Source organism: Oratosquilla oratoria, chromosome 43 (assembly GCF_046742065.1).
Source record: "Oratosquilla oratoria isolate Oo_2021 chromosome 43, ASM4674206v1, whole genome shotgun sequence".
Lineage (NCBI taxonomy): Eukaryota > Metazoa > Arthropoda > Malacostraca > Stomatopoda > Squillidae > Oratosquilla > Oratosquilla oratoria.
The window spans coordinates 25,532,493-25,544,529 of record NC_134819.1 but is presented as its reverse complement, the minus strand read 5'-3'; the positions used below and the strand labels follow the sequence as shown (position 1 = coordinate 25,544,529).

Sequence of the window (12,037 nt, the reverse complement as noted above, 5' to 3'; positions counted from 1 at the left end):
TGCGATGGCCCACCATCCTCCGTGTATTTAAAATGTCTGTTTATGTATAATATTCTGTATAAATATGTACTGTAAATTGTTAACATATGTGTGATTTTCCTACTCTCCTCCCCTTCGATCCCCTCCTTACTACTCGTCTGACAGACCCAGACTAGTTTTGTCCAGTTCAGCCTTCTCCTTCCTCCCGTCCTCGCCAACACTATATATACGGTGTCCGCCGGCTTCCAGGCGGACTTTTTTTTTTCAAACCCAAAACCTGGGGATAATCAGGGTACGCTCGCCCCCCCTGTGGCTTATCAGGTTCGCCCTCTACACGCGGAAAGTGAAATCAACTCACTTCTCGTAAAATACACACATACACCTCACACGAACAGAGCCACAAATCACGCACAAACATCTACACTTACTTTTTCTTCGACTAAAATTCGCTTCCTTTCCAACTTTCTCTTCTACTACATCTTCTCATTTCAGTTTACCTCCCACTAAAGATTTTTCCGTTTTTCCACCTTTCTCTACTACTACGCCTCCTACCATTTTCTAAACTTTCGTTGGTGATCCTAACCCCGTTGGTAATCCTAACCTCCGGCGTCAAGCGCTGCCCTCCAAGCCCCTGGTCCAGTCCTCCTAAGCCATGACAACAAACTAGCCCCTAATCGCTCGCAATTCGCCCGGTGGCAATAGCCCTCTTTTATACACTACTATCTTTTCATTTTCTAACAGACATTCTTCCCCTCCCACAAAACCCGATCCCGCGCAAGCGAGGTGGTCTTTTCTTGGAATCCAGAATCCAGACTTTTTTTTTCGTTGCTTATCGAGGCATAACTTCCCTCCCACATCGCTTTCGCTCTATCCAATCCCGTTGTGTTCACACGTAACTAAACTGTATTTTCATGACTTAGTTTCGGTTCAGGTTGAGGAATTATTTGTGTTATCAAACGTTACAAATTGTCTATTGATTATTTTTTGTTGTAAAGATATTATATTTGTTTTGTTGACTTTTTATTATAATCTAAATTAGTTATTTATGTTACCTTCCGTTTGGATTTGCCTTAACCACATCAAGGCCACAAAGTACGAACCCCTCCTAGACAGAAAGTCCTTTTAACCTTGCGGAAGGCATAACAATAGCTACAATTCAGTCTGTTATAAAGACCTAAGTAAACTCAGATATAATACCTCAGATTGGCCTCGCTGTAATATCCCCATTTTGAATTTCCGAATTAATGTTCCCTGGGGCTGCTAATATAACGCCCGAATGTACTTTCAATTTCTTAACCTAATCAAATACTTACATTATTTACCATCCATTACTCGAGCTTGATAACAAACACCAAAGTTCCTTTATATACACTCGACCCTCGTTTATCCGGACCTCGTTAATTCAAACAACGCGCGCCTTGTGTACTGACTGACCCACCTTCGCTCGTAAACACCGTGTTTTGTCCGGTATCAGTGAACAATTTTGTGCATTTTTCAGCACGAATAGATACCTTAAAAATCTTAATTATGCCTCCCAAGTCTAATAAGCGCAAGCGAATGGCCCTAACTGTCCGTCTAATAATTTGAGTCCGGACGGCCGACAAATGAATTAAAAAAAAACGAGCCTCGCGTACTGCCAGAAATGCCCGATAGCTGGTGGCAAGCGGTTGTAAACAAGTCCGGCCGACTCCCGTAAACACCGTGCTTTGTCCGGTATCAGATAGTGAGGCCATGGACCAAGAATAATAAGTTTTCTTGGTCCTGTATATAGGGTAAATACATTGTACAGCTGCACAGAAAACTATCGTTAGTAAATCACGCTATTCATTTTGACACAAAACAACGAAACAATTTGAGACAAGTTGAAGTCTCCATCGGAAATAAGATTATCATGTCATAGTGAATCCATATGAACTCCGGAACTATTAATCGATTCATATTCGTTCAGAAGGAATTCGAACAATTCGAACCCCAGAAATACCAACCCTTCGGTATCATAAGGTTATGTTCATTCGCGAATGTTTCGACACCCCTACTAACGATAGTTTTCTGTGTAGCTGTACATGTGGTTAATGTAAGCAAAACTATAGTTCTGTTGTCTTTTACCTTTTTCAGAAGTTATTTAATCATATGGGCATTATATAAATATATATACATTTGTGTTATTCGGACTTTTTCATTATCCGGACCTGTTCCTCCACCATTTAGTCCGGAAAAACGGTCAAGTGTACACAAAGAAAATTTTATACATACTATGTGTTTTGGGAAATAGTGTGTATACAACAATAAGTTAATTGGCTCCTCAACCTGACCTATTCCATCATCTACATTATTTCCCCAACACTTGGTCAAGAAAAATGTTTGTTGTAATAATACTTTCACTACGATGACGCACTTCACAGATTTTGCTCTAGCCTATGCCAAACGATTTTATTCAGCACGTAGTAACTCCAGGGTATCACGGTCATTGTCACAGTGACATCACGAAAGGTATCGCCACGTCATAGGAAGTGGTGACTGGCTGTCCTGCCAACCAATAAATCTCTTTGGAACTTTCAGGGATATGTAGGAGGGACAAGAGGCCGATTTCAAAGGGAGGGTCGGTCAATACAACACTGGAGGTGGACAGGGCAAGGAACTGAGTTTGGAGGGTGGATCAGCTAATACAAGAATGGAAGTAGGCTTGACAAGAGCCTGGTTTTGGAGAGCGTGTCTACCAATACAAAAGGGAAGAATAAAAGAAGTCCAGTATGGGGATCTCCAACTTAAATATATTGGTAACTTGTGATTTGTTCAAGTGCTTGTTGTCATCAAGCGCGGCTTTTATTTTAAGGCTGCGTAGCGCTAGAGGTGTACCAATATTTACGTTCGCGTTATATTGTTGATCAGTGGTTCTTAACCTTTTTCAATTCCCGTACCACTTGATATATCAGAAAAATTTCTCGAAGCCCCACCCAATATAAATGCAATGCGAACATATGAAAAGGATTAGTGATACAAACCTTGCCTTGCTTTCTCATTGTAAATATACAGTAACCATGCACTGGCTATCATGTCTCGTACCCCCATCCAATATAAATACAATGCGAACATATGAAAAGGATTAGTGATACAAACCTTGCCTTGCTTTCTCATTGTAAATATACAGTAACCATGCACTGGCTATCATGCCTCGTACCCCCATCCTATATAAATACAATGCGAACATATGAAAAGGATTAGTGATACAAACCTTGCTTTGCTTTCTCATTGTAACCATGCACTGGCTATCATGTCTCGTACCCCCATCCAATATAAATACAATGCGAACATGTGAAAAGGATTAGTGATACAAACCTTGCCTTGCTCTCTCATTGTAAATATATAGTAACCATGCACTGGCTATCATGTCTCGTACCCCCATCCAATATAAATACAATGCGAACATATGAAAAGAATTGGTGATACAAACCTTGCTTTGCTTTCTCATTGTAAGTATACAGTAACCATGCACTGGCTATCATGTCTCGTACCCCCATCCAATATAAATACAATGCGAACATATGAAAGGATTAGTGATACAAATCTTGCTTTGTTTTCTCATTGTAAATATACAGTACCGTGAACTGGCTATAATATCTCGTACCCCCAGGTTTAAGGGGGGTACAAGCAGGCCCCACGAGAGTGGGGGGGGGGTGCAGCCAGTGTGCCACACAAGGGCCCATAAGAGTCTAGGGGGTCCCTGAATACCAAAGTTCAAAATTGAAATGGGCAGTTATGTGTGACGTATCGATCTCTAAAATAAGTCTGTGGTAGTACTTCTCTAATATAAATTGATCTCCAATAAAAAATATAAATAATGGGTGTGGTTAGTACTTCTCTTAAACTGTTGTGTTTCCTAATTTGTGACAACCTCAGGTTTGTATCACTCGATTCAGAAAGATTTTGCAAAGTAAATAATACGTCACCAGCGGTTATCCATAACCACAACCTAGGGACGCTCCTAGATATCGCTCAGTGCACCCTTAACACTGCTGCTCGGTAAGAGATAAAGAAATAATTTCTGCTGTCCACCCTAGATCAGAACCAAGTCAGAGCCCAATTCAGAGCTAAAGCTACCGCAGCTGCCGCCGCTGCTGCTGCGAGTTTGCAAACGAAGTGCAAATTGACTCACAGGGGACGATGCACTTGCTGTTATTGGGTCCCATCGCCTCGAGTCGATGATCCTCGTGAAGGGAATTCATACACGCGCGTCCTTAGTGACGGATCTATCGATGTACGACACTGTTCAAATTGCGATTTCACATTCAAATACATTCAATTTCTACGTAAATATTATGAATTGTTTGAATTAAATATTAGTTTAACAAATTAACCATTGCAATCTAGACCTTTTATACCTCCCACCCCTTTCCGTATGGGGGGCTCAGAAAAGGTCTTGAACCAGCATATTTTTTCATTCCTCTCAAGGGCACTGAGTACAAGTACCCCAGGTTAAGAACCATTGCTGTAGATGATATAGTTTAGCAAACGCTAGACCATCTCATTCAGATAAGGGGAAACTGGAACAAATGGAGTTCATTCTGATGCCTCAAACAATACAATCTCAGTCATGTTTCTATGGGTGTGATATCGTTGGACATTTATTGTAAATTATTTGTAATTATTCATTGTTGTAAACAGTTATTGTATTCATCATATGCAATGCACTACGTTACTGAAGGGATTAATTTGTATAATAAACATCCTAGAATCATGAACTATTTAAAAAAAATTATAAGTATACAGTAAACCAAAGTAAATAGGAGAATCCATATAAATTGATGACATACAAAGCTTTCGAATATGATATAGTCTAGCTTCCCTAAAGTTTACGTAAGTGCATATTTATGCGAACCAAAAGTATTTGTAAATTGGCGCATAGGCGTCCGGGGGGGGGGGCACTGCCCCCCCTTAGAAATCCAGGGTGTTTGAAATTTCGCCCGTCGTCACGCATAACTTCGTTAGATTTTTAAGTTACAAAATATCAGTGAACGATTGATGAAAGTCAAAATGTAACTTATGTAGATAATGTAAATATATGCCTATGTGGCCAGTTTTAAGTTTATAGCTTGATATTATATACCATTAATCATTATATCATATACAATACGTGTAATATCCTTAATTTTGCCCCCTACACAATTCCTGCCCTCCCCTTTTCAAGAATTACTGCGGACGCTCCTGAATTTATGTGATTACAATAACACTGAAAGTCTTGTGCCTACCATCATTTTATGATTTTGTCTTTTCAAAAAATATACCAGGCTACCCTGTACAGGGCAGTAAGGCGCATCGGCATACAATGTTGGGGTTTTTAAGATAATAAGGTGGACAAAACATGCTATTATGGATGTATGTAACTCCACAGAACAATCTGCAGATTCTTACAATCATATTAATCCAAAAGAAACGGTGAGATAACTTACCCTGTACGAGCGGTGAGCTATTCCAAAATATACACGACAAATTTGGCGGGAAGTATTTCAAAATCTATGAGCTTTATGCAGTTTATTTGAATGGGATTTTATCATTAAAATGTTTGGTAGTCTTTGTTTATTTTTTAGTTTATATCGAAAAATAATTTATATTTTTATTTTAGAAAAGAATATCAACATGGTTACGTCATTTCATAGTTTTCTGTTTGTTTTTTATCTAAGGGCTTACATATCAATGCTGTGGTTACATCACAACGCTTTATTTTATTATTTTTGTAGGATATCCATGCATAGAATGACTTATATGGTTTTAACTTACACCTGTGATGTACATAATCGATGTGCATAATAACTTTATTGCGATTGAATAATACTTCCCTATTGAGTAATCTTTATCTCTAACTCGCGATGTTCAACCAGAATATGTGACCTTGTCCATAGTTGTATATGAATACTCACCGAAACTATGCGGCTTCTTGCTAGAATGTACCCCAGAAGGCTAATTATATCATTCTTGCCAAATGGATTAAATTTTCCTGTTTCATCAGTGTCGAAGACGAAGGATGCGCGAGTGCGGGAAGTAAGTGTTGCAACATTTTCTACTCAGAAACACAGATACTGCAGCAAAATGAATAATGAGGAATCAAATTTAGACGACTGTAGTAAAATTGATATCCCTACTGCAGGAATCGTTGGTAAGTTCAAATCAGAATGTAATTAAAGCTTAAGACAAAAATACTGTTATGCATAACATCTTTACGTCACGAGTGTAATTTAATGCCGTTGTGGATTAATTAGTTTACGTTTATAATCATTATGTTTTACTTTATAGTTAAGTTTTCATATCCTTATTAGTAAATTGGGATCATTCGTCAAAAAATAAATTTAACACTCGTGAACTACCGGTAATTCTAAGATGATACATAACACTTCGCAGGTACACTTTTTCTCATAACTCATGTACAATTAACTTAATATTAGTGTTTTACATGCTCACAATTGGTGCTATAAATGTTATTCTTCTTCATCTTTATGAATGTGAAGCCAGGTGAGGTTGCATTATTAGAATTTCATGTTTTTATGGATAAGAACTTGCAAAAATTGTATTTTGTCTGGTTAGTTTGCACATTTCTTAGGGACAATATCAGGCTTAATAAGTGTAATCATAGATGTAGCAAAGAAGAAAGAAGGAGAGTAGAGGGAAGGAGGGATGTTAAAAGTAGCATTCTTCTTTGGGTGTAGTTTTAAAGTTTAGTTTTAAATGATGAAAGAATGCTGTGATGAGTCCATTTAAGTCTTTAAGCTATTTGTACAGTAGACATTTTAGCTAGATTTACTCTAGCTAGACCTCTCAAAATATTGTAAACATATTCACCATGGTCTTGGATCACGTGTCAGACTCGTGATCGACAGTTATTAACCTCCCGGTTGAGAGCTCAGAGCATGTATGACCAATCTATGGATAATACTGTGACCTTACACTCACACACACATCCCCAGCTTCCTGCCCATGAGAGTTGGAGTAACAACCTGCAGCATAGCGATACTGAAATTTCAGCCCTGGGCGGGATTCAAACCCAGACCACCGTAGTGGCAGGCGGAAACTGTAACCACTGCGCCACGAGGTTGTGAGAGGGTATCGGATCATTTCACCCCCAAGTCACTTTGCCCCAAAGTCATTTCGCCCCCAAGTATTTTCACCCCTAAGTTCCTTTGTGCTAAAGTTGTTTCATCCCCCTATCATTGAATCCCATGCTCCAGTTGTCTTGCCCCCATGTCTTCAGTCATTTCACCCCAGGGTAATAGTCATTTCTTTGTCTTTCCTATTTTTGTTTGTGCAAATACATGTACCTTCTCTTGGAATGTAGTAAAAGAGTAAAAGATACATTATTATAAATTGATTAATTAAATGCATCCTGTCCACTGCAGGATGCAGGGATGACCTGTCATCCAGGAGGTGCCAAGATAGGAGGGTGGAGGGGAGTGGAATATATGGGAAATGAAATGGGTAGGAGTGATTTCTATGCCTTTTTCTTTTTGGCTACCCCCCTGTGTAAGGGGGAAAAAGCCTTTGGTATATGTATGTATTAATTAAATAGGTTTGGTTTGGTTGTAGATTAGGTTGTTGTGCAGTCAATATGGAACAAATTTCCAACACCTTCACAGACCATCCTGCAACTTGATATGTAGATTGAACTTTTTTATTTTTTATTTTTTTTTTTTATTATTATTATTATTATTATTATTATTATTATTATTATATACAAGCCCCCGGCTACGACGGGGGACTTGGCCTGCGGCGCTGCTCGCTCGCTCTTCTTCTACTTCTTCTTTTTCGAGTTCTTCTTCTTCGAGTTCTTCTTCTTCGAGTTCTTCTTCTTCGAGTTCTTCTTCTTCCTCTTCTTCGAGTTCTTCTTTTTCAAGTTCTTCTTCGAGTTCTTCCTCGAGTTCTTCTTCGAGTTCTTTGACTTCTTCTTCGAGTTCTTCAAGTTCTTCTTCGAGTTTTTCGAGTTCTTCTTCTTCGAGTTCTTCTTTTTCTTCTCCTTCTCCTTCTTCAAGTTCTTCTTCGTGTTCTTCGAATTCTTCTTCGAGCTCTTCTTCGAGTTCTTCTTCTTCTTCTTCGAGTTCTTCTTCGAGTTCTTCTTCGAGTTCTCCTTCTTCTTCGAATTCTTCTTCGAGTTCTTCTTCTTATTCCAAATGATACCTCTGGTAATCCCAATGATCCGATTTTCCCCCATGTTTTGTAAAATTCTTATAACCCGCAAAGTGATGTTTTTCGAACTCACACGTACTCTCTCGCGAAATTTCTCCATCAAACAACTCGAGTTTTTCAAAAGCTTCGTCACTGTACTTGTACGATAACAATTTCCGAAAAAAAAACTCATAATATTAATAAATGAACAACGTGAATCAGATCAGTTCCAGTTGAAAACGTGAAACGAACTGAATAAACCCTTACACCTACCCAGGATCCGGTGCGACCGTTTTGCCGGGTCTCGAGAAAAACTCGCAAACTGGAGAATTCTTTTTTTATTTAGTATGAAACATGATAAACATACTAAAATCATAAGCGGAGAAGTATGATTTGATCATCAATGGGCACCCTAAACCATTGTAAACCAAGCTTAGGCCTACCTTTTATGTTTTGGGGGTGAAACAATTGACACATGGGAGCAAATTGACTGACATGTGGGGTGAAATGACCAATAGTTGGGGGCAAAATGACCTTAGAGTGAGAGACTGCAATTCAGTGAGTGCTACTCATATAGCTAGACTAGCTATAGCTATTTATATGCTATAGCCTATGTGCTATAGCATGCTCTGATATTAGTAGAGTTGTTGTAGTCAACTTAGTGTAGTAGTGGACACGAGGCAGAGAGTATGTACCTAGAGTGTTCTAGATCTATTTGTCAACTTGAATAGATTTTGTCACTCTAGGCAGAGAACTGCTGAACAATGTGAGTAAAATAACATCCAAGAAAAAATGGAAATGTGATATTGAGGAGACAGTGCTATTAATGCAACAATATGAAAGGTTCTTAGGTTTGTGGAATGTGTTGATGAAATACCACAATAAAAACAAGAGGGTAAGTCCTATAAAAGAAATAGCTGAGACATTAAATATTCCTGACTCAGAAATCATGAAAATGGTGCAATCTGTGTGTGTGTATATATATATATATATATATAATATGTATGTATATATGTGTATAATATACATATATATATATATGATATGTATATATAAATATGTGTGTATGATATATATACATACATATGCATATATATATATATATATATATATATATATATATATATATATATATATACACAGGCAGAGGTGGAAGGAGTGAATATGAGTTGGCATTCTAGGATAAGATGGATGAATGGGGTAAAAGGGATATTACATAAGAGAGGAATGTCTGTTAAGGAAGGACGGGACAGGACAGAAGATAGGGGTGAATGGAGAAGGGTTGTGTATAGATGATGCTGTGATGCATGAGGGGGAGTGGGTGGGGGATGGGGGTGAGAAAGAACATATGAGAAATTTGACGTAACCCAAAGGGATTTCTCCCCTTCTCCTTTTCTGCATAAGGTGACGGAGAGGGGGGGTCGCCGAATTAATGAAGCGGCCTTGCTGTGGATGTGCTGTGTCTTACAACACTGCTTCCGGCCCAGGCCAGTGGACAGGATGCAGGGATGACCTGTCATCCAGGAGGGGCCAAGATGAGAGGGAGGGTGGAGGAGAGTTGATTATGTAGGGGATAGAATGGGTGGGAGTGGTTTCTATGCCTTTTTCTTTTTGGCTACCCCTGTGTCCCTGTGTAAGGGGGAAAAAGCATTTGGTATATGTATGTGTATGTATATATATATATATGTATATATATATATGTATGTACGTATGTAAATATATGTATGTCTGTGTGTGTGTATGTATATATATACTTTTTTTTTTTTTTTTTTTTTTCTAAGCCGTCTCCCAATGGAGGTCAACATGCAGAAATTGAAACACAGTATGGCCAAGGACTCAAACCCTGGCTAGCGCGTGACAAGTGCTAGGGACTTAACCGATTGCTCCATCAAGAGAGATATAAGTTGAATGCAACTTTTCTTATATATTTGTATGCTCGAGTGACATACACATACAAGAAATTTTGCGTTCAACCCATCTCCACTATGATAGTACAATTGGTAAGTATACGAACGCAGGAAAGTATTTGTACAATACTAAATGGGTCCCAGTGAATAGCGATACATTTTTATCAACCACAATGCACTTTAATTCTAAGCCATCAACATCGGGAGACCTGATGGAGGTCAATATGCAGAAATTGAAACACAGTATGGCCAAGGACTCAAACCCTGGCTAGTGCGTGACAAGTGCTAGGGACTTAACCGATTGCTCCATCAAGAGAGATATAAGTTGAGTGCAACTTTTCTTATCTATTTGTATGTTCGAGTGACATACACATACATGAAATTTTCTGTTCAACCCATCTCCACTACGATAGTACAATTGGTAAGTATATGAACACGGGAAAGTATTTGTACAACACTGAATGGGTCCCAGTGAATAGCGATACATTTTTACTTTCCTACGTTCGTATACTTACCAATTGTACTATCGTAGTGGAGATGGGTTGACCGCAAAATTTCGTGTATGTGTACATAACTCGAGCATACAAATATATAAGAAAAGTTGCACTCAACTTATATCTCTCTTGATGGAGCAATCGGTTAAGTCCCTAGCACTTGTCACGCATTAGCCAGGGTTTGAGTGCTTGGCCATACTGTGTTTCATTTTCTGCATATCAGGTCTCCTGATGTTGATGGCTTAGAATTAAAGTGCATTATTGTTGATAGAAATATATCGCTATTCACTGGGACCCATTCAGTGTTGTACACATATATATATATATATATATATATATATATATATATATATATATATATATATATATATATATATATATATATATATCCCTTAGGAATGCCATGCTTGGAAGAAGGTTTTCCTATAAATCCCTTATAGAGTATATGTTTTGTTGTAGGCATACATAATTGTGTACAATGCGAGGTGTACTTTTGGGTAAGGGTTTTGAAATTTTCCCCAGTAACCAAAGCTTCTCCTTGAGATTCATGCTACCCTCCAGGGTGGCAAAGACTTCTTGTGATGGTTTGGCCCCCAACCTCTTCTAGGGGTTGGGGAGTGGTCCCACGACATAGATGCCACTACACCAGGATTGATAAGGCCCTTGGTATATAGATACATAGAAGCTGCTGTTTTTAATTTAATTACATTTTGCTGGTAGTGTTTATGTGATGTGATGAGATGGTTAAGTGAGGTTGAGGGCTCTAGCATTGAATTGTGTACCTATTTCCTATATCCTGTGGGGAGGATTTCGGTTTCTGTGTACAGGTGTTCTATTAGGGTGGTTTTGCTGCATCCTGATATTGCTCTTGATGTTTTATTTTCTAGAGTTTTTAAGGTTTCTTATATTTTCCTGATTGTTGGGAACCATGTTGTGGAAATGTAGTTTAGTGTGGTTCTCATGAACTGTTTGTTGACAGTAATTCCAGTTTCCTTCTGTTGAACAAAGACCATGCTTGCAATTGATTTTAGTAGGTTTATTTTCTTCTTGAGTTTCATTGTCAGATCTTTGACATGTGGTCATGTGTCAAAGAACTAAACTTTTCTCTATACTCTGTACACTCTTGCCAATTTGTTTTTTGTAGTTAATGAAAGTTCTTTTGTGTGCTGGTTGTATGTTCTCTTCTTTGGTAATTTTTACTAGGTGGTCTGAGGGGGAGGTCTTGTATGGTTTCCAATGTCATTTGTGTTTGTAAGGAAGATGAGTACATTGTAATGTCTGGGAATGTATCTTGTTTGTTATGTTGAAGAGGTTGTGTAGTGGGGTGATTGTTGGAGTTTATTATGTTTGGGTTGGCTGCTTGTTGGAGTTTATTATGTTTGGGTTGGCTGCTAGTTGGAGTTTATTATGTTTGGGTTAGGAAGCTGTTCTACTATTTGTGTCTCCTTTGGTCTGCTGTGTGTATATCAAGCTAGATTAGGTGATGTGCATTCAGATCACTTGCCAGTA

General features: G+C 38.5%; 1 protein-coding gene across 1 annotated transcript in view; it reads left to right on the top strand.

Moving 5' to 3' along the window:
• The first annotated feature begins 5,831 nt into the window (after positions 1-5,831).
• The window catches only part of LOC143021921 (FAD synthase-like), a 50,052-nt gene continuing 43,846 nt past the window's right edge, over positions 5,832-12,037 (top strand). Inside the window, exon 1 of the mRNA XM_076179784.1 lies at positions 5,832-6,130. Within this exon, the coding sequence (XP_076035899.1) occupies positions 5,902-6,130 (229 nt within the window). The 5' untranslated portion in view covers positions 5,832-5,901. The remainder of the gene's footprint in view (positions 6,131-12,037) is intronic.